General features: G+C 34.8%; 1 protein-coding gene across 4 annotated transcripts in view; it reads left to right on the top strand.

The window, feature by feature from the left end:
- Positions 1-18878, top strand: part of NUP37 (nucleoporin 37) — a 43337-nt gene extending 24459 nt beyond the window's left edge. For all 4 annotated transcript variants that reach the window (XM_032844271.1, XM_032844273.1, XM_032844274.1 and 1 more), the window contains 5 exons: positions 8042-8132; positions 15538-15719; positions 16217-16267; positions 18122-18215; positions 18612-18878. In XM_032844271.1, the coding sequence (XP_032700162.1) occupies positions 8042-8132; positions 15538-15719; positions 16217-16267; positions 18122-18215; positions 18612-18725 (532 nt within the window). In that variant the 3' untranslated portion in view covers positions 18726-18878. The remainder of the gene's footprint in view (positions 1-8041; positions 8133-15537; positions 15720-16216; positions 16268-18121; positions 18216-18611) is intronic.
- Positions 18879-22400: the final 3522 nt, after the last annotated feature.

The following is a 22400-nucleotide window of genomic DNA, read 5'->3' as shown; positions in this document are numbered from 1 at the left end:
CTTGATCTATTTAAAAATGGTCCTTGCGGGGCATCTGGGTGGCTCAGTCATTAAGTGTCTGCCTTCAGCTCAGGTTATCCCAGGGTCCTGGGATCGAGCCCCACGTGGGTCTCTCTGCTCAGCAGGAAGCCTGCTTCTCCCTCTCCCATTCCCCCAACTTGTGTTCCCTCCCTCTCTCTGTCAATAAATTAAATAAATAAATCAATAAAACCGTATAAATAAATAAATAGAAATAATCCTTGCAGGAAACAAAGAAGGGAACTGAGAACCTTCAATGAAGCATTCCTTGGGAGGTTAATCCCTATTCAGGAGCAAATAAACTGTGCCTAAATAATTCCAGGTACAAAGTGAAATCAGGAGAATTTATATTCTTTATTATAATAAAGTTCTCTGCTTGTCTTCTAAAATTCCCTGTAATTTTTGTAACATTTTGAATCAAGATCAATTATTGCACAGTTTTCACAAGAGCTTTAAGAATGGAATAAATAAAGTTTGTGTTGGGTTTGGTAATAATTTACCTCTAATGAATGGAACATAAAGATTCTATGTCTTTATAAGAACTATCAGAAAGTTATACTAAAATCTGTTGGTCACATTTGCAGACCTTTTTTAATTCAATGCAGTATGTTAATGCAAGATTACAATAAAGTTATGCAAGACTTTCTGAACTTTTATATGATTGTGTACTGGTCACACCACTCTAATATTCAACTCTTTGTTCTCTCTCATGTCCCATTGTAGATAAAATACAAAACCAGTATTTCATAAAACATATTACTGTATCAATGATTGCAGTAATTTAAGCTTGTTTTAGTGGCCCTCGTGTGGTTGCAGTAAGTGAATTGTATAAATGAGAATCAGATCCATAAACGTTTTTCAGGTTTGTTTTGAAAGTCCATTTATGTCACTAATGAGGACTACTTTCCCTCATTTACAACAGAATAGTCAAATTTTAGGTTCTAAAATATATCGAAATCTTTCTTGGAAATAATGAAATGCTAATATTTCCTGGATAGTATTAGTGGTGTTTATGTTAGTTAAAGGAAAGGTCCTTTTACTCTGAATTCCTTGAAGATGAAATCATTATATATGATCTGTTTGAAAACTACCATATGGTATTTCTTTGCCATTGAGAGTTTAAATTTGAGGTTTATTTTTAAATGTGGCAAAATTTCTCACAATTCCTGTCCTTCAAAAATCTATGTCTATGTAAGTTAAGATTTAATTCTCCACTGGGGCAGCCTCAGCTAGTTTCTCACCTCTGTGATGATAAACTTGTAGTTTCTGCTGAATTTGTTTATAATTTCAAGAAAACGAAATGAAGGAACAACATGTGAGCTTGTAAGATTTTTTTAACACCTCTAAGGTTTTGTGAAGATTTACAATAGTAGATTATTTTATGTATGTTATAGTTGGTTTGTTAGTGTTATGTTTGAAACAGGCCACCTTTGTCTCCCCTCTAAAATACACACAAACTTTGAGTATTAACTCTATTTTTGACTCATTTTTTGTTTTTGAAGGATCAAATAATAAGCAAATGCAATTATCTCTCATTTTCATCCTTAATAATTCTTCTTACACTCAAGTCAATAAAACTTCTGGTAATCCATTTCTTTTATCATTAATAGTAGTATATTAATATTACTTGCTTAGTAGTCTCTAGCATTTAAAAAGAAAAACCAAAATTAGTCTAATCTTATTTCTCAATATTTTTTCTCAATATATTTGAAATACTGACACATACTGAAAGTACCCTATACAAAATTCTTATTTTATATTATCATGGCATTTTGTCAAAGGCTTTTGCCCAGCTGACAAAGTTTATTTATTCACCACACTAACCTATTATAACCCCTGTCAAGATTTGCCCATCAAATCCCTAGATTTGTGCCTTCAGTAATGTGGTTTCCCACCTCTGAATTCCTTTTGCACCTAAAACCAGAAATTTTAACACTAAATTGCTTTGTAATTTGGTTTCACTTCTTCCTAATTCTACATTCATTTATTAAGGAAATATACTGTTTTCCCTTTTTTCGAATTATCCCTGTGGTGATGAATAACTTAGTGATCAATCACTTGGAAATGGGAAGGGAAAATCTTCATTTTGTTATCACAAAATTCAATGAAAAAGGGGTTTGTTGTCTAAGAATATTGGAAGTCCCTTTCTTGCACTCAGAAACACTGTAAAATAGCTCCTCCTTTTTTTTCTTGCTCTCATATTTAATTAATCAGTAACAACTCATGTGATCCAGGCAAGTCTTTTAGAAAGATTACAGTTAGTATTTTTTTGGCTTTACTGGTTAGAGAAGGCCAAATGGATACAGATGTGTCATTTAATGTCACCCATTCCTTTTGTCTCTACTGTCAGAAACATTTGGTAGCAGAAATTTCCTTCTACAATAAACTTCTTAACAATGAGATGCCAATAAAAAATGGAGAACAAATAAAAAGAACAGAGTATTACCCAAGAAATTTCCTTTCAAATTCTCAGAGGAAATATCTCCCTCTATTAATTGTCAATTTAAAAGACCCTTGAGAATATCTAGGATATCTCCGATATGCCAACACCCAATTTATGGGACCTTTTTATTGATTAAATTGGACAATTACATTTAAATACCATATGGTAGGGATACTTAATGTCCTGCTGAAAAGCACTCAGCCTGAAAGGAGACAATAATTTCAACAATAAACTACCAAAAGTAATGTGTAATTCACAATGTTAGATCTGGATAGCTCTCTGTCTGTAAATTTTACAGCTTAAATCTAATAAGAGTTCAACTTAGGACCATAGAGTTGGGAGGGCTGGAGGCATTTGTTATAATTATAGTCAAATTGGGTCAGAGTTGTCATTTATTTTACTTGAAGATGGATGCTATCTGTATTACAGTGCTCTTTGATTTAATCTATAGTATTGACTTCTTAATATGTCAATAAACTAATTTTACCTTAAAAGCTTTTTCTTTAAAATTTCCCTTGTAAACATTTAAATAGGTACACAGTGTATTTCAAATAGCTCCTGATTTTTGGTCAAGATAGTTTAATTTAATAATGTTGTGTTTTTAAACTTTTATAGTCTATTACCTTTCCATGTGTTTGAGTACATCTATTAAGAAGGTTATGAGGGGCGCCTGGGTGGCTCAATGGGTTAAAGCCTCTGCCTTCGGCTCAGGTCATGATCCCAGGGTCCTGGGATCGAGCCCCGCATCAGGCTCTCTGCTCAGTGGGGAGCCTGCTTTCTCTCTCTCTCTCTCTGCCTGCCTCTCTGCCTACTTGTGATCTCTGTCAAATAAATAAATAAAATCTTTAAAAAAAAAAAAAAGAAGGTTATGAATCCTAACAGCTTTTCTTTTTTTGTGACATACTTCTTCGTTGAAAAGTATGCTGCTGTGGTAGTAACTAACTTTAAGTAGCTTTACTCATTATAAACAAATTTATTAGCAATTAATTTGAAAATATTAATATGAATTTTCAAATGTATTAATTTGTTTTCTGTTACATTAGAAACTCTCATCTGATATGGTCTAGACCTACAGTTTGTTAAATAATCAAAAAGTCAGTAAACTCAACCACAAAACTAAAAGACAACCTACTGAATGGGAGAAGATATTTGCAAATGACACATCTGATAAAGGGTTAGTATCCAAAATATATAAAGAACTTATACAACTCAACACCAAAAAAAAAAAAAAAAAAAAAAATGGGCAGAAGACATGAAGAGACATTTCTTGAGAGAAGACATACAGGTGGGCCACAGACACAAGATGAGATGCTCAGCATCACTCATCAAGGAAATGTAAATCAAAACCATAGTGAGATAACACCTCACACCTTTCAGAATGGCTAAAATAACTCAAGAAACAAGAAGTGTTGGCAAGGATGTGGGGGAAAAGGAACCCTCATGCACTGTGAGTAGGACTGCAAACTGCTGCAGCCACTGTGGAAGACAGTATGGAGGTTCCTCAAAAAATTAGAAATAGAACTGTCCTACAACCCAGGAATCCCACTACTGGGTATTTACCCAAAGAATGCAAAAGCACTAATGTGAAAAGATACATGCACCCTCGTGTTTACTGAAACATTATTTATAATAGCCAAACTATGGAAGCAGGCCAAGTGTCCATCAATAGATGAAAGGATAAAGAAGGTGTGGTGTGTGTTTGTATATGTGTATATGTATAATATATATAATATATATATAGTACTTAGAGCTAGAGAATATAGTGCTAAGCGAAGTAAGTCAGAAAGGTGAATACCATATGATGTCACTCATGGAATTTAAGAAACAAATCAAGGGGGTAAAAAATGAGAGAGACAAATCAAGAATCAGACTCTTAACTACAGAGAACAAACTGATAATTACTAGAGGTGAGATATATCAGGGGATGTATGAACTAGGTAAAGGGGATTGAGAGTACACTTACCTTGCTGAGCACTGAGTAATATATGGAACTGTTAAATCACTATATTGTACACCTGAAACTAATATATTACTGTATATTAACTACATCGGAATTAAAATGTAATTAATTAAGCTAATCTAGTCTCAAAAAATATGAATTAATTTAGGAAATCATTTTAAGAGATTGTCTACCTACCTTATTTTAGTACACAACATATGGATGAAAATTTATCAATTGCTAATTGCCAATTTTTAGATTTTAAGCTAAGATATCTATTTTTCCATAATTTATGGGTTTGATGATTAGCACTGGACTTTTTTTTTTGCATGAATCACACCCATGGTAGTGTCTATAGTGAAAACATATCTAGACTTTTTACTTTGATTGCTTAATCTTTTGTAACTGACACACCTTCCTAATTTAAGAGCATTTTTAAGTTAGAAATTTACCTTTAGTTAGTTGCCATCAACTTAGTTTCATTGAAATAGCTTTCACATTCACATTCTATCAGCTTACATAATACTAGTTGTGTAATTATACTAATAAATAGGCATGGGTTTACACCCCATACAATGGTTTACTAAGCAAAAAAAAAAAAAAAAAAAAAAGCCATCTTCCCTCTTTGTAAGTCTACAACAAATGTACATGTGAACCTATTAGAAAATAGCCTTGTTCCTGTCAATTCTATAGAGAAGGAAGTCAGTTAAGAGCTTTGACTACATATTGTATTCACTACATCTTAAAATTTGTGCAAATTAATCCATACATGGATACGTGAAAATAACATAATATGCAAGAAAAAGGGGAAGATTTGAAAAATCTGCCTTACAAGTAAGACCAACTGAAAAGTTGCACATTTTGCCAAATGATTGTTTTAAGATTGTTTTTATCGTAAATTTGTCAGAGAAAGTGTAGGTTTTTTCCGTTGGTAATTAAAAGAAGTATGAGAGGAAAAAATAAGGTATGGCCAGTCTAGAAAGCTATTTGACAATACCTGCTGGAGTTCAACATATTTGTAAGCTATAATCCATCAATTCCGTGCGTAGGTATATATACCCAGCAGGGGTGTGTGTATTTGTGTGTTGGGGGTGGGGGGATGTGAGTATATTCACTAAGAAACATACAAGAAGATTTACAGCAGCATTATTAACAATGACCAAAACTGGAAACAGCCTAAGTGTCAACAGTACAGTAGGTAAATACATTACAGTGTATTTAATTAATGGAATACTATCTACAGCAAAGAGTGAACAGAGTATAATAACATGCAACAATGTTAGTAAATCTCACAAAATCTAATGATAAGTGATAGGTGCCAGACCAAGAAAATACATACTACATGATTCCATTTTATGATGTTCAAACCAGGCAAAAGTACACAATTTTGTGAGAAGTCAGGATAGTAGGTGCTTTTTGTGAGAGAGCAAAGATCAGAAGGAAGCCCAGGATGACTTTTGGAGTTCTGGAAATACTGTTTCTTAATTGAGTGCTATATTCTCTGAGCTGTGTGCTTAAGATTTGTGTGTTTTTACTATGTATGGTGAACTGCAAAAAAAAGTATCAAAAAATAAAAGAATGTGATTTTATCTGATGGAACTAATATTAACTAGATGAGCCATGAAGTAATGACAGAAAAATGAGTGGAGCTCTACAAAGGGATTTGAGAAGAATTATGGAATCAATCAAAAAGGGAAATAAGACTTAACAACTTAAAGTATACCATCTGTAGCTTATTTAGTTATAACTCATTTCAGCCCAATTTGTTGTATTTTGCATACTTAGTGCTTAGATTATGCAACCACTGAGAATTATTTAATAAGCACATAAATATAAACCATAAATCACTTTATCCTAGTCCTATAAAGTAATCTGGATCACCCTCCTCATTTTTAAGTCAGGTTTTTGTTTTTTTTTTTTTAAGCATCAGTTTCTGTCAGGATAAAATACTATTTAAAAATTAGACTAAAATTTGGTTCATTGGACCAAATTAAAATACACTTAATTAATTGGCCTATTTTCGTAGAATGTCCTTATTCATAATTTCTACCTCTTTGGTTTTCTTCATTTGAAAGGAAAAAAATGATGAAAAAGTTCAAAAGAATGGAGCCTTTAAACCATTCCCCCGTGAGACTCACTGAATTTGCAAGACATTCCTACTATTTCAATAGTGGTAAAATATATGCTAGCCCAGCACTTTATTATGCAAGAGGCAACAGAGAAGAAAGAAATATTCAGTTGCCATAATTAATAATCTTGTTCATTGTGGGGAGTGAAACACAATTGCACAAACCATTGGCAAATGTGATTCCCTCTTCAATTAAATTATAATTGTTTCCCTTGTATAGTAAATATAGATGAAAAGTGTTGATTTGGCAAGAGAAAAAGAATATGCTTCTAAACTATTTAATCAAATAGATAATCATTTTGAAACACATTTGTGTTTGTTTCTATGTGACTATAATATTTCATGACTGAAGATCCTATAATTTCTACAAGAGAGAAAAAATTTCAAATAATATGCTTTGGCACAGAATAACAGCAATGTTCAATACATATGTCTATTGTTGTTGAAGTAAATCTTTCCCTAAACTTCAAATGTATATTCCTTAAGTTTGTTGAAATTATTTTGTGGTCCCTAATGGGATATAAACTATAAACCCTAGAAGAAAAGGTCTAAGGCATTTTGATGAGCTGTTTTAATTCTTAATTTAAATTCTTAAAGACCAGAATTCTGTGGGTACTTTGCCAACCACTCAGCACTTCTGCCTCCTGCCATGCTAACCCTGCCACACTCTGTACCTATATCTGTGAGATATAACTGGCTGAATGTGAAGGATGAGCTGGACAACTAGCAGTCTGGATGGGGAGTAGCACTTCTCACAGTAAAGTGCTATTATTGAGATTTCTAAGTCTTGATCTCTGCTATGAGGTTGGGAAAGAAACTGAGATAGAAAGCCATGTCAGCGAGTAGCATCGTCCTTGTTACCATGGATTTGTAAGTGTGAGGAGGAAAAGAAGAGTAGGAAGAACCAGGTATCTATTCCTTCAGCCAACCTTTACTCTGGTGGCTTTCAGTCAAGGCACCTTTAATAAGCAGAATTGGGGAAGTGAGCCAGATCAGAGAAGGTATACGATAAGAAGCAGCCCCTGGCATGGAAAGCCAAAAGCAGAAGGAATTAAACAAGTATGGAAATTATCTCCCTAAATTCACGTCACATCACCTCATACTAGCTTCTTTATACATTATTTTGGAAAATGGGAGTATTGGGGGGAGGGGGTGCTAAGCACCCCTGGAAGAAACTGTTATTGAAATGACTACTGAAGTAGGAAGGCAACCTATTTAGTGAACTAGAAACTTCAAGATTCTGCCCACAAAATAAAGATTATATGAATAGTTTAATTTGGTTACTGTGTTACAGTGTTAAATTAGAAAATGTATGTGATTGTTTTTCCATGACTGAGTATGTTAAAACTTCTTCATACTGCTTTCAGTTTTTTTTAAACATATACTTTAGGTATAAATATCTATATAGTATAATCTCTAGTTAATAGCTTTGAATTAATTCATGGGAGTGTCATTTTTATTTTAGTAGTGATATAGCAAAAATATTTAACATTGTATTCTATTCTTTTATTAGGATTTGGAACTTGGAAGGAATGCAGACAGCTCATTTTGTTCTTCATTCCCCTGGAATGAGTGTGTGCTGGCATCCTGAGGAAACTTTTAAGGTTGGTATTTATAACTTAGTTTTCTTTTATTAAGCTGAGAAGACATATACAGGTATAATACATGCATATATAGAGGAGAAAAATCAATTACTTTTTCCACCTCAGAGACTCTAATTGTCATAAATGCATCGGACTACTGTAGAATTCTGTAACCTTAAAATCTCTGTATAATTAAGTTTTTATTTTACAACCATCATCCATAAATGACATTTTTTGGAGTACATTTTTCCTGCCCTTTGGAAGATTGCAATCTAAAAACAGATGCCCAGTCTATCTAGTAGCAGTATTCATTAAAAAAAAAAGTTGAAATCCATGCTTGAAGCCATAATACGTAAACAGAAAGTATCACTGACAAATTTGAGCTGGCTGCAGTGGTATTCAACTCCTATTGAGAGTAGAGCTTTCTAAAATTCTAAAAGTACACTAGAAGTTAATATCAATTGACCTTAATTCTTATTTCATTGAGAGGATAGGACTCATTCAACAAGAGTTCTCTCATCTGCCAGTATCTGCTCTTTGGCATCACTCTATTTGATCTTTCCCTAGAAGCTAAGAAGTTACTGTGTTCCATGGAGGTGGGTATTGTGGAGGGCACGTATTGCATGTCGCAGTAGGTGTGGTGCATAAACAATTCTGGAACACTGAAAAGAAATTTAAAAAATAAATTAAAATTTTAAAAAATTTTAAAAAAAAAAGAAGTTACCATATTCATCTTGTTAAAGTTAATTCTTTAGCTGTGTAGATCTCATGCCAGTTCCCTAGGCATCTTGCTTTTATAGCTTTCTAATGTCTTTGTGCTTCTCCATAGACTCTTTTCCGTCCTCATACTTGTACAAAAAGATAAGCTTGATTTAATTATAGCAAACGCTTATATAATACTAAATATACTTGGCCCGTTGTCAACTTTTTATATTAGCTCACTTAATCCTCATGGCAACCTTATGAGATAGCAGCTATGATGACCCTCATTTTACAGAAAACCCATTTCTGTCACTTCTGTCTTGAAACCCTGTTCACTTGATCTTTAAAGATTCATTATTCTAGTCCTCCTGAGCATCTCTGCATATATCTTCCCTTTTTCTTTCTCCTTTGCCAACACTTCTTTTACATGTATTCGTGAATTGTTGGAAGATGTAGTTTTTACCAACACTGTGCCCTTTAGGTGTAAGAGAGGGTAAAAAAATGAATAAAGCACCTGCCCTTATGTTACACAATGATGGGCTTATAAGAAAGAAAAACCTGTAAATACAGCAATACAGATTTTAAGTGTTTTAAGTGTTGGAATAAAAAAAATCTAGTAAGTAGATCAGTTATCTAAGAAAGAAGTAATCAGATCTGCTGATAGCCTTCACAGAGGAGGTAATCCTGAGCTGAGATGTTCCAGACTATGTAAGTATGTTTTCTGAACTTTAGGATACCATGAAAATTTGTTTCAGGCATGTTGGATCTATCTTCAGTAGAACTGGACACTCTATATATGTGCATGAGTAAAATTTTCCAATTTATTCATATTACATATGTAGGGATTGTTCCATGTGTAAGTAATGTTTTTGAAGCCAGGTCCTATATTTTATTTTAGGCAAGATTTCCCCCCTGTAGCGGTGAGTCTACATGAAGTATAACAGGGATTCTAACCAAATGTTAATATCACCATGTATAAATACAATAGACTACCTTTTTCTTTTTCTAGAGAGAGCAGGAAGGGCAGTGGGAGAGGGAGAGAGAGAATCTTTTTTTTTTTTTTTTTTAAGATTTTATTTAAGAGAGAGAGAACACAAGCAGGGGTGAGGGTCAGACAGAAAAGCAGGCTCCCTGCTGAGCAGGGAGACCAATCTGGGGCTTGATCCTGAGACTCCAGGATCATGACCTGAGCCAAAGGCAGACACTTAACTGACTGAGCCACCCAGGTGCCCCAGAGAGAGAAAATCCATGCTGGGCCTGGAGCCTGACATGGGGCTGTCTCCCAACCCTGAAATCATGACCTGAGCTAAAATCTAGAATTGGAAGCTTAACTGACTGAACCACCCAAATACCCCAGATAAGCTACTTTTTTTTTTTGTTTCTTTTTCTAATGACTTTATTGAGATATAGGTAATATGCTATAAATCCACCCTTTTAAAGTCTACAGTTCAGTATTTTATAGTATATTCAGAGTGCAAACAGTACTAGTATTTAATTTTAGAATATTTTCATGAACTCCGAAAGAAAACCTATACCGAGCTCTGCCCACCACCACCAGCAGCCATTAACCTGCTCTTTGTCTTTATGTATTTGACATCCAAATGGGCTGCTTTTTAAAATCTGTGACCTAGATGAGAAATGAGAACTTTTCTTACAACTTCTATACCAAAACTTGAATCTTAATGCTTGTGATTCAGATCCCTTTCCTCCATATGCTTTAAGTTAATTTCTGTTTTTCTTCTATCATTAAAACTCCATCCCACCCCACCTCCCTTTTTTATTGTTTCCATGACTTCAGAATGTTTAGAAGTCCATGCTGTAGGTCACATACACTCAAAATCCTGAAATCTCTTTTGATGTCTTCACTCCATGTATGCAAACTTTTCCAGGTTTTTAACTTTTCCTTCCTTAGGAACATATTACTAGAACACATTTCTTTGTCATTAAGGGGCATTCTTCACCTTTCTGTTCCCACAAGTAACTCCTGCCAGGGCTTACCTATTTCAAAAGTTTTGGCTCTCCACTCTTGGATTTTTCTTGCATACTTTAGTTAAACTAACGTTAAAATACCGGTTTCATCATGAAAAACCTAAAATACAGAAAGGCAACACAGAAGTGATTAAGAGTATGGCCTCTTGGGGTGTCTCGGTGGCTCAGTCATTAAGCATCTGCCTTTGGCTCAGGTCATGATTCTGGGGTCCTGGGATCGAGCCCCACATCGGGCTCAGTGGGAAGCCTGCTTCTCCCTCTCCCACTCCCCCTACTTGTGTCCTCTCTCTCTCACTGTGTCTCTCTCAAATAAATAAGTAAACATATTAAAAAAAAAAAAAGTATGGCCTCTTGAGATAACTGTCTGGAGTCATGTCGCAGATCCACCTCTTACAAGCTATGTGTTTTCAGGCAAGTTGCAAAAGCTCTCTCAATCACTGCCTTTACCTCTTCTTCTTGTAAAATGGAAACTCATGAAGACTAAGTGAGTGAACTCTTAAACGTCCTTAAAGAGAACCTAGCACATAATAAGCACTTGATCAATTTTAGTTTCTTGTCATTATTAACACTTATTACTACTAACCGATCTGGTGGCTCTCTGTAATCTGATGTATCCAGTCAAGCCAAGAATTTTTGTTCTATTTTGCTTAGCCTGGATAAAAATGAGGCAGCTAGAGAAGAGAGAGATGGGTCCATGACTATCTGTCTCATAGAATTCTAATGAAAATCATATGAGGTGTGAACTACACACATAATCTGGAAAGCAAAAAGCAAATACTAGCATTTGATAGTTAATAAAAGATACAAAGTCAAAAGATCTCGAGAATTTACTTCTTTTTTTGAGGATTTTATTTACTTATTTGTCAGAGAGAGAAAGATAGAGTGAGTGAGCAGGGAGAACAGGCAGAGGAACAAGCTCCCACCTGAGTTGGGAGCCTGATATGGGACTCAATCCCAGGACCCTGGGATCATGACCTCAGCCAACGGCAGCCGCATAACCAACTGATAACACTGGCACCCCAAGAAATTAAGATCTTAAATCTAATTGACCACAGTTGGAACTAGGATTTTACCAGGTAGTAATAATAGAACCAAGAGTTGAGGATGTCATGGAATCAGATCTGAGTCTCTGACTCTAAGGGAGTGGATTGCTGCTAAATCAAATGGGGTATAATAACGAACACTTGTTGAATGCTGTCTGAGTGCCAGGAACTATGCTGAGTATTTTACATGTGTTCTAATGTAATTCTCTCAAAACACTCTGTGGTTGGTAACATTTTTCTGTCCATTTTATAGATAAGAAAACCTGAAACACCGAAAAGTTACTAAGTCATTTGTCCAGGGCCACACAGTCAAAGATTTGAGCTTACTCTGATTCAAGTACTAGTGTTCTGTGCTACAAAAGATATATTCCCTCTGAAAATTCAGTGCATACTCTGTTTATAGTTCTGAGAAGTCCTAAAGGAAAAGTTCCCCTGTAAATTTTTTAGCTCTAGCAGTTCTCAAACTTACTTAACTTTTTTACTCTATCTCCTTTCAACCAAAAAAATAAAAAATAAAAAAAATCTATCATTACAATTGAGCACAGTTTAAAAAAGATAAATAACTAAGAACTGAGTTTTCAATCTGACTTCAACCTATAATAATAACAAATGTTGTTTTTTTTTTTGAGCCTGTTCCGTGCTAAGACTGTTCTAAGTGCTTTACATATATTAACTCATACCATACTATGAAATAGGTACTGTTATTAGCTCCAGTTTTATTGATGAGTGCAGTTGCAGGCTCTGCCACAGACTAGCAGTGAGACTTCAACAAGTTACCTTTGTCACTCTGTGCCTCAGTCTCCTCTTCTGAAAAATGGGATTAATGACAGTAATTTTTTCATACAGTGGTTATGAGGATTCAGTAAGGCAGGGCATATAAAGCTCAGTGTTGCATTTATTTTTGTTGTATAAGTCACTGACCTGATGTTGTTGGTAGTAGAATTAGTATTATTTTAACATTCTGCCTATTAGAGAATAGTTTTAAATTCTACCTTTTCTATTAAGAATCCCATAATTGGAAAGACTACCCATATTCTATTTATATTCTATGGTCAGTTTTTTTCCCCTAATTTTCTTCTCTAGATGGGAAATTTCTTTATATCAAAGATCATCTTTTACTTTTGACTTCTGTTGAAATTAGCATAGTATTTTGCATAAATACTATGTATTGTATATAATTCATCTTCATTATTCACAGATTCTGTATCTGCAAGTTCATCTACTCACTGAAATTTATTTATAACCCCAAAATCAGTACTCATGGCATTTCACAGTTGCAACATGCTCAGAGCAATAAGAAATTTGAGTCGACTAATGTGCACATTTCCAGCTAAGGCTGAATGAGGCCAGCGCTCTGCCTTCTTGTTTTAGCTCTCATACTCTAAAGAAGTGTCCTATTTGTGGTCTATTTTTGTGCACATTTTTGTGCTTTTTGTTAGTGATTTCACCATGTAAAATGGTCCCCCAAGCATAAAGCATAAGTGCTAAAGTGCAGTCTAGGGTTCCTAAGTGCCAGAAGGCAGTGATGTGCTTTATGGAGAAAATAGTATGGTGTTAGATAAGCTTTATTCAAGCATGAGCTATAGTGCTGTTGACTGTGAGGTTTGGGTTTTGGGTTTTGTTTTGTTTTATTTAAGATTTGTTCATTGTATTTTAGAGAGGGCAGGGAGGGTCATAGGGAAAAAGAGGAACTCAAGCACAGTCCACACTGAGTGCAGAGCCTGATGCAGTGCTTGATCTCAAGAACCTGAGATCAGACCTGAGCCAAAACCAAGAGTCAGGCACTTAACTTACTGTACCACCTGGGCACCACGGCTCTGAGTTCTCACTATGTTAATGAATCAGTATATATGAAATATGGTATCTTGAAACATACATAAAACCAGATTATGCATTGGTCAGTTGACAAAAAATGATATGCCCAGAGACTCACAAGAACCAAACACTTTATTTCCCCTAGGATCAATGTTCAGTATTCACCAATTCCTCGTTCATAGCAACTTAATAGGCTCTACCAACCATGAATAATAAGACTCAACTCTGTGTGTGGGCAGTGGGGGAAGGTGGAGGTAGATGCTCGGTAAAGGTCTCTTAGATGATGAATAATAGAATGACTGCCTGTAGTCCCATGCCAGACATGATCTGTCTTACTAGAAGTAGTAACAATACTTTAATGGTGTTTTATGGGTTTAGGAAAATACTGTTAATGTACAGTATCACATTATAGCTGTATGGAAACATCTTGAGGCTGGTGTAATTATCCCGCGTTTCACAGATAGGAAAAAAGCAAACTCTAGGTCACTCAAAAGATTAGTAGAAACTGGGGTTATTGACACTAAGTCTCTCATTCTTTCCAGGCCACCACTGGTACTTCACACCTTCAGGAATGTTTGCACTGTAATATAATCAGAATTACAAGAACATGCTGTAAAAGTAAGAACTTTACAGAAAATGTAGGGAGTCTTTAAGCTATTTTATTTGGGCAACAGCTACATATCTATTCATAGCAATCTCTTTACCTTAACTCCCACAAATAGGTATCCTAATGCCTTGCTTCTTTGAGTCTAAGGAATGAATTTTTTCACATGTTAATATTTTATAAAATGGAAATTTATCTTATAATTATTTTTACATTGATAAAATATTTCTTAGAGGGGTGCCTGGGTGGCTCAGTGGGTTAAGCCTCTGTCTTCAGCTCAGGTCATGATCCCAGGGTCCTGGGATCGAGCCCCGCATCGGGCTCTAAGCTCAACAGGGAGCCTCCTTCCTCCTCTCTCACTCTGCCTGCCTCTCTGACTACTTGTCATCTGTCAAATAAATAAATAAAATCTTAAAAAAAATATATTTCTTAGATAGGAAGGGAAGGAAGAAGAGAGGGATCAGGGAAGGAAGGAAGCAGACAAGTTCATTATTCAACATCTTAAATCATTAGTATTTTAGAATAAAGGAAATATTGAAGAGTACTGTTTACTGAGTGAGTGGCTACTTTGTGACAAGCATAGTACTGGGTGCTTTACATGTATTACTTTTTTAAGATTTTATTTTTTTTAAGTGATGATCTCTAAACCTAACTTATGGGGCTTGAACTCACAACCCCGAGATCAAGAGTCACATGCTCACCCAGGCATCCCCCTATAATACTCATTTAATCACCACAACAATGCTGTAGCTATTCTTATCCTCACATACACATTTTAGAAAGGAGAAAGCTGCCAATCGAAGATTGTAATTTGACCATTTAGCTTTTAAGTGAAGGAAGCAGCGTTGCTCCCCTGGTCAGTCTGTGCTCCTAACGCCATGCTTCCTTCCGTTCTGGAAACAATCTCACATCACATAAGGATGTGTAACACATAATATAGCTCTGTTGAGAAATACACACTTAGCTATCCTTTCTAGACAACATAACTTAAAGCTGTAACTTTCCCCAGAATGATTCTTTGGACTTACTTTTTCCTAGTAACCATACATCATCATTTAAAATTGTACTCAACTTTCCTGGGTCTTTCTTTCACCAGTTTTCTCTGAGTTTTTTAATATTTGACAGAGATTTTTACATAGGCCTCTCCTATTTCATTTGCACTTGATGTCCCATTTGTAATATATGCTGATGTTTACATATTATATGTAATATTGAATTTCTGCCTCAGATTTGGCTAGTGAATTAGGTGAATTTTTTCTGTCCTGTCTTACAGCTGATGGTTGCAGAGAAGAATGGAACAATCCGGTTTTATGATCTTTTGACTCAACAGGCTATTTTATCTCTTGAATCAGAACAGATGCCATTAATGTCAGCCCATTGGTGCTTAAAAAATACCTTCAAAGTTGGAGCTGTTGCAGGAAATGATTGGTTAATTTGGGATATTACTCGATCCAGGTACTTCCTTAACAGCTGTCTGTTGCATACCCAAAAAGTCAGTCACTATTGCTGACTGATTCATGGAGCCATTCTTGTATACCTGAGCCTCACTATAGAGCAGAAACAAGTCTATCTTGCAAAAGGACCAGAGCTATGGGTTTTTACATAAGAGAGAGAGATGCCCATGCTTTGCAGATTTACTTTGAGAGTAACCCAGGAAGAACAACACAAAGAAAAAAATCGTTGAGCAATGTTTATTTACATTAAAAAAAGGAAGAAGAAAAACATTGACTTGAATGATGGTGTTCTGTAACAGTTCTAAATCATGTCTGTCTCTATGTCTCTATCTCTGTATTTCATCTATGCTAATCCAATGCTTATTTAGAATTTTGTGACAGTTTAAGTACATTGGGCCTTGTGTCCTTTAAAGAGAAAATGCCATTAAAACCTTAATTTAATTTCCTCTATTTGAGACCAGCACACAAATTCATAAAATACATTATGTTACCTTTCAGTTATCCTCAAGATAAGAGACCTGTCCACATGGATCAAGCCTGCTTATTCAGGTAATGTAACATTTTTGTTCAAGTTATATTTAATTTTTTTTAATTTGGTTACTTTGTCACATGCTATGTCACCATACTTTCCCAATCCTCTCCTTTGCACTGAGGTGTTGGGGATATTTTGGCGTTTGTTTTCTGATTGTTTTATAAATGGTTGTTTTGCTTTCCTAACTAAGTCTTTTGCTTTTGTCTTTTGGTCTGGGTAAGGGAGTGATTCACTTTCCAGTATTTTCTTTGAAGAATTTTATAAAATACAAAACACATTACCATTCAACAAATACCACTCCAACAATCTGGAGTATATGCTTCCTTATATTTTGTTTTGATGAAGTTGTAAAATGCAGGTGGGCCCACGTTTATACATATAAATGTCATTGTTGTGCTTTAAATGAGAACACACTGTATTATGTATCTGTGACTTTTTTCCTACTAAAATTAATATACATGTCTACCTTGTTCTTTCTCATTGACCTTTGCCTAGTATTTCATTGTACAATGTAGTCATTAGGGTGCTTTTAACTTGAAGTAACATGAAACCTTTCTAACCAAGACTAAAACAAGTAGTGTATTTCTTATATGCTGTATTTCATCAAATCTAAAATACCCCCAATAAAATTATAGGACTTGGGGACAACATCATTTTTTGTACACATTAAAAATATATATATTCATTAAAATGTAAGATGCCATAGATTGTAAGATGCACTCCGATTTAAAAAATTTGAGCACATAACAGAGACGTGATGGCTTCTGAAGGAGGCAGTCTCAGGACTGGCTCAGTAGCTCATCAGTGCCAACAGGAGTTCAGCCCTTTCCCTCTGTGTCCCCAGTGGCAGCTTCCGTCTTGTTGCTTCACAATCACAAGATGACTACCAGAGTTCCAGGCGTCATAGCCGCATATAAGCTTGTCCAAAGAGGAAAAGAAGGAGCAATCCTCTTTTATTAGGGATTGCTATCAGTACATATCATCCCCTTCTGGTCAGTCACACTGTTGGAATGTAGTTGGGATTCAGTTAGCATGGAAGAAGGGCAGAAAGGCTATTGGACAGCAACTAGTAATGTCTGCCCAAATAAAAATATTAATTAGACTTTAGCTTTTTTTTTTTTTTTTGGTCAACAAATCCTTTCTTTTTTCATGTATCTTCCCCACTCCACTTATACTGCTAGACATGTTGCTGGAGCTATATTAACACTTTTTGATTCATTAACTTACTATATTTCAATGTCTAGGATATCTTGAAACTTAAGTAATCAGATATATAAATATTCTAGGTGTTTAAATACATGAATTTTTAACTAATTTTTCTAGCAAATGTCAATAAGGATATTAATTTTTTAATGTATTGCACTGTGAAATACTTTATCTGATGCCTTGTTTATATCCCCACCACACTGTCTCCTTTGGTTTTAAGAAAGGAACTGCTAACTTTGTGTAACTTTGGAACTTAACCAAGTGGCACATGGTAAGCATTTAATATTCACAAAATGAGAAAATATTTATAGCCAACTTAGCAGAAATTTCCAGTCAAATTATAAAATTGTATTAACAATTTAAACTTATAAAATTATTGGGTTTGTGCAAAAGGAAATGGTTTTAGAGGGGTGTCTGGGTGGCTCAGTGGGTTAAAACCTCTGTTTTTGGCTCAGATCATGGTCCCAGGATCCTGGGATAACCCCACATTGGTTGGGGGGGGTCTCTGCTCAGCAGGGAGTCTGCTTCCCTTCCTCACTCTCTGCCTGCCTCTCTGCCTACTTGTGATCTCTGTCAAATAAATAAATAAAATCTTTAAAAAAAATAGTTTTAGAAAAGTTCATAGTTATCTCTAGGGTACTATGAGTGTTTTTGTCTTTTCTTAGGTGGTCCACAATTAATGAGAACTTGTTTGCAACCACTGGTTATCCTGGCAAAATTGCAAGCCAGTTTCAAATTCATCATTTAGGACACCCTCAGGTAATTTGGAGTTGGTTTGTGGTATATGTGTTTTTAAATTCATGTTTTCTACTTTTTTTAATCATAGCCCCCAAATTTGTAATGTGTAACTGAAGACATTTGTGAATGTCTTATCTGCTTAAATTGGAAAGAGAAAGCATTTTTGGTGGTTTAGGCTACAAAAATGTTTAAGTCTAAGCTAAAGCAGTTATTCTTAGATTATTTGTATCCTTCATTCTAGCCAGCTACAAGCAAATAATGTGTATTTCACCTATGAAGGAGCATATTTTTAATTCTGTTTCCTTTATGTTAACTAAAGACAGTTTATCAATGCATTTCCTATTTTTGAGGGGTAGTTTTTACTTTATTAACTTTGGTGATTTAATAAGTTTCTTAAATTCTTCACATATTTTGTAGCCTGTCCTCATTGGTTCTGTAGCCGTCGGATCTGGCCTTTCCTGGCATAGAACTCTCCCACTGTGTGCAATTGGAGGAGACCACAAGCTGTTGTTTTGGGTGACTGAAATGTAAAACAAATTTTCTGTGTACCTTAGATCCATAAACTTTGTATTTTTAATACATATTTTGGAGAATTTCTTATTTTTGTAACAAATACACTGTAAACTCTAGAAGTGTCCCAATTGTTGTTTCTGTTAAATAAAATATTAATGGTTTGAAAAATCATTTGCCTACTCTGTTCTTTATGTGTGTATATATACATACATAACACATACACATTTTTTTAAATCATCTTTTGAGACTATAATTAACTCAGCAGCTCTAGAAAAGAGATAACTAGGGAAACATATATATTTGTGATTTTATCACAGGATTACCCAAAGTATATCATGTCCTCTATACTTCAAATATATGCTGTTTTCCTAATTCTCAGAGACACAGACATTTACAAAAGTAAGAAAAGGTCTTTCCTTTCAATGTTACTCTGGAAGTGGTTCAGTGTATATGTGTGGGTATATCCATTTTTGTTAGCATTCTGTATGTGTAAGTGTCATACAACTTCCTTAGTAATTATAAGTGATTATTATTCAATTTAATATAAAGAATGATTTTTAGGGATGCCTGGGTGGCTCAGTCAGTTAATGATCTGCCTTCTGCTCAGGTCATGATTCTAGGGTCCTGAGATTGAGTCCCACACAGGACTCCATGCTCAGCAGGGAGCCTGCTTCTCCTTCTGCCTGCCACTCCCCCTGCTCATGCTCTCTCTGACAAATAAATAAATAAAAACTTTTTTAAAAAATTGATTTTCAGTTTCTTAGAAATGTGACTGATTTACTCAACCCTGTTTACTATATGCCAATTTCTTTTGTTTTTGCTTTATTTTTAAATCTTTTTATTTTATGTATTTATTTGACAGGGAGAGCACAAGTAGGCAGAGCAGCAGAGGGAGGGGGAGAAGCAGACTCCCTGCTGAGCAGAGAGCCTGACATAGAGCTCGATCCCAGAACCCTAGGATCATGACCCAATCCAAAGGCAGATGCTTAACCAACTGAGCCACCCAGGTGCCCCTGCCAATTTCTTTTGACTCGACATCTCAATATTTTTAGAAGTTCTTTATGGTGTATGGGATAAAGCTTACCTTGAAAATGAATTATAATTTAATCTCGACAGCCTTTGCCTTTTATGAATCTTTACCATTTTTACCAAGAAACTGAAATATTTTTGAGATGGCACCTAGTGGCAATAGAACTGTATTCCCTCTCAAGACCATTGAAGTTAGCATTATGCAGGGCAGCCATATAGTGTTTCTGTGACACATCATGATGTGTTCAGAAGAGTAAAAGATTATGGTTCTGTTTGTCAGCCAAGTATAGAGGAAAATTAGTTCCTACAAACTCTGTGTCCTTGCGGATTAATGCCCTCTGCAACTGCATTTCCTCACATAAAATGAAAATAGGAATCACTGTCTCATGGAGTTATCGTGAGGCTTAAATTACTGTGAATAAAAACACCTAAAATATCTGCCTCACAGTTCAGGGATTTGTAGGTATTATTAATTTATTTCAGAGGTGTACATTTCCTAATTTTGAGGAATTTCGTGTTATTTTTAATTAAGAATGCCAATGAATGTTTTTTAATCAAGTGTTTTATTCATAAGATGTCTAATAATATGTATCTTATAGAATCAAGAAAATGAGCTTTAAGAGAAATGTTGCAGGTAATTTTTTTTAGTGCAATGAAATTTTGTAATCATGTAGATATTTGGTATAAACTGTTAAACATGATTAAAGTAAGATGAAAAGATTGAATAGCATAAGCAATTTCCAAGTTAGTTTATTTGATACAATAAAATATTATTACCAAATACAAGAAATAGTTTCCTTTACCCCTTCATAAGCAGATCGGAACTCAAAAAGGCAAAGGGCAGGGAATTTGGACATACTTCCTTTTAACAATCTCTGTGATTGTGATGGGACAGAAAACTGTAAAAGCATCAGGAGAGATAAAAGAATTTGTCAAGATTGATCATTTCAGGATGTGTCCCAAAAATAAGGAATGCATATTGGGATGACAGATTGAGCCAGTGTATTTGAAAATTGTCTTATACTTAGGAAAGTTGACTTAGGAATTGGGTGGGTTATGATTAAGGTTGAAGAGTGAAAAGGTAGGGGTGTTTAGGAAATGGGTTCTTTGGAATGAGAACTTATCCAAATATAAGTTATCTGAAGAAATTAACCCAGTAAGACCACTGTCCTGGGAAAAGATAACCCATGGTGCTTGTATAAGTACCAAATTTATGGATTCCTGCCAAGGAGAGGCAGAAAGTGTTATCCTTAAGAAGACAAAATGGTTGTTTCACTTGTAAATTAATATGATGACTATGATGACACTAAAGTCTCAAGAAATGAGAGGAATATTTTTACCTCTTAGCTTCAGGAGCAGTATTCATGTTATCCTGAGTAAGCATTTGTTAAACTTGACTGTGTTCAATTACTTTAAATGGTGTAATGATACTCTTTCTTTAAAAAACTTTGTTCTTAGTAAACTAAATTAGACTAACACAGGAGGCAGTGTTTAATGGGGAGTTTTCATTGGTCATAACTTCTAATCCCTGATAAATAACATGAGTTCTGCTTTTGTGTATGTGTATGTATCCCAGTTAGTTTTAGTTTTTCTGTGTTTGTGTATGGCTAAGAGGGTTTTTCTTCTGTTGAAAATAAGTTTATCTGAGGATTGCTTCACTTACAAACATTGTGGAAAGGAAAAAAAAGTTATGTTCTAAAACTCGTATTATTTAGGATTGTTGAAGCAAAAGTCAGGATATCACAAATCTGCAAGATGTCAGAACCAAATCCTACTCTTTCAAAATGATGGGATCATAAGTCCCATTTTATTTTTATGATTTGGCTTGTACACTGTGAATATTTCAATGTCTCTCCCATGCCAAAACACAAAATCACACACCCATGCACTCCAATTTGTTTCTTTGGTAATTTGTGACTGCATATTGACACTGACCTAGAAATGTTTCTGTTGCTGTTTTAAATCTCATGTCAGTGAAGAAGAAATTGAAATCTGGTTTGCACATTTGTGTCTGGTTTTTTGTAATTGTCCAAAATCTGATATTATCCCAGAAATGCTGATTGGGAAAGTTATGAGAAAGTATTGTGCCCAAGACTGATTTCTGAGGAGCAAACAAGTATTTGCTCCAGATTATTCCCCATGTTTTTCTGTAGCTCAGAAAGTTAAACTCAACTCAACTTTATATGATACCAATAATAGCCTCAGTTTTGAGTCAAATAAAATGTGCAAAGTAAAATCACCATTATGATGGTCCATTTCCACATATTCCTCATGAGAGCATAGTCAAGTCCTCAGAAGCAACATTCTGTTCCAATAGATCTTTATCAAGCTGTCGGTGTGCTCAGTAACAGGGACAGGAGAGAACACTCTGTTTCTTTAATCTAACACCTTGCTGATTCAAAAACATTTATTTTAACAGGCATTGGGAAAAAATTTCAAAACAGCTAACATTCGTTTCTAATTATACATTTAAAGAAATATGCCTTTTAAAACATAGGTAGAAGTTTTGTTGTTATTAACATGACTTTAATTTATAGCAACCATTTGTTAACTAAGCACAGTAACACAACAAAATAATTAAGATATCAGCTTTGAAGATCTCATTTCACAAAAGGAAAAACAAATATGCATTTGATGACATATCCATTACTCAGATGCAACATA

The sequence above is a fragment of the Lontra canadensis genome, unplaced genomic scaffold, assembly GCF_010015895.1.
Source record: "Lontra canadensis isolate GAN:19392208 unplaced genomic scaffold, GSC_riverotter_1.0 scaffold150, whole genome shotgun sequence".
Classification (NCBI taxonomy): domain Eukaryota; kingdom Metazoa; phylum Chordata; class Mammalia; order Carnivora; family Mustelidae; genus Lontra; species Lontra canadensis.
The sequence above is the reverse complement of the archived record's forward strand: the minus strand, read 5'-3'. Positions and strand labels throughout refer to the sequence as shown.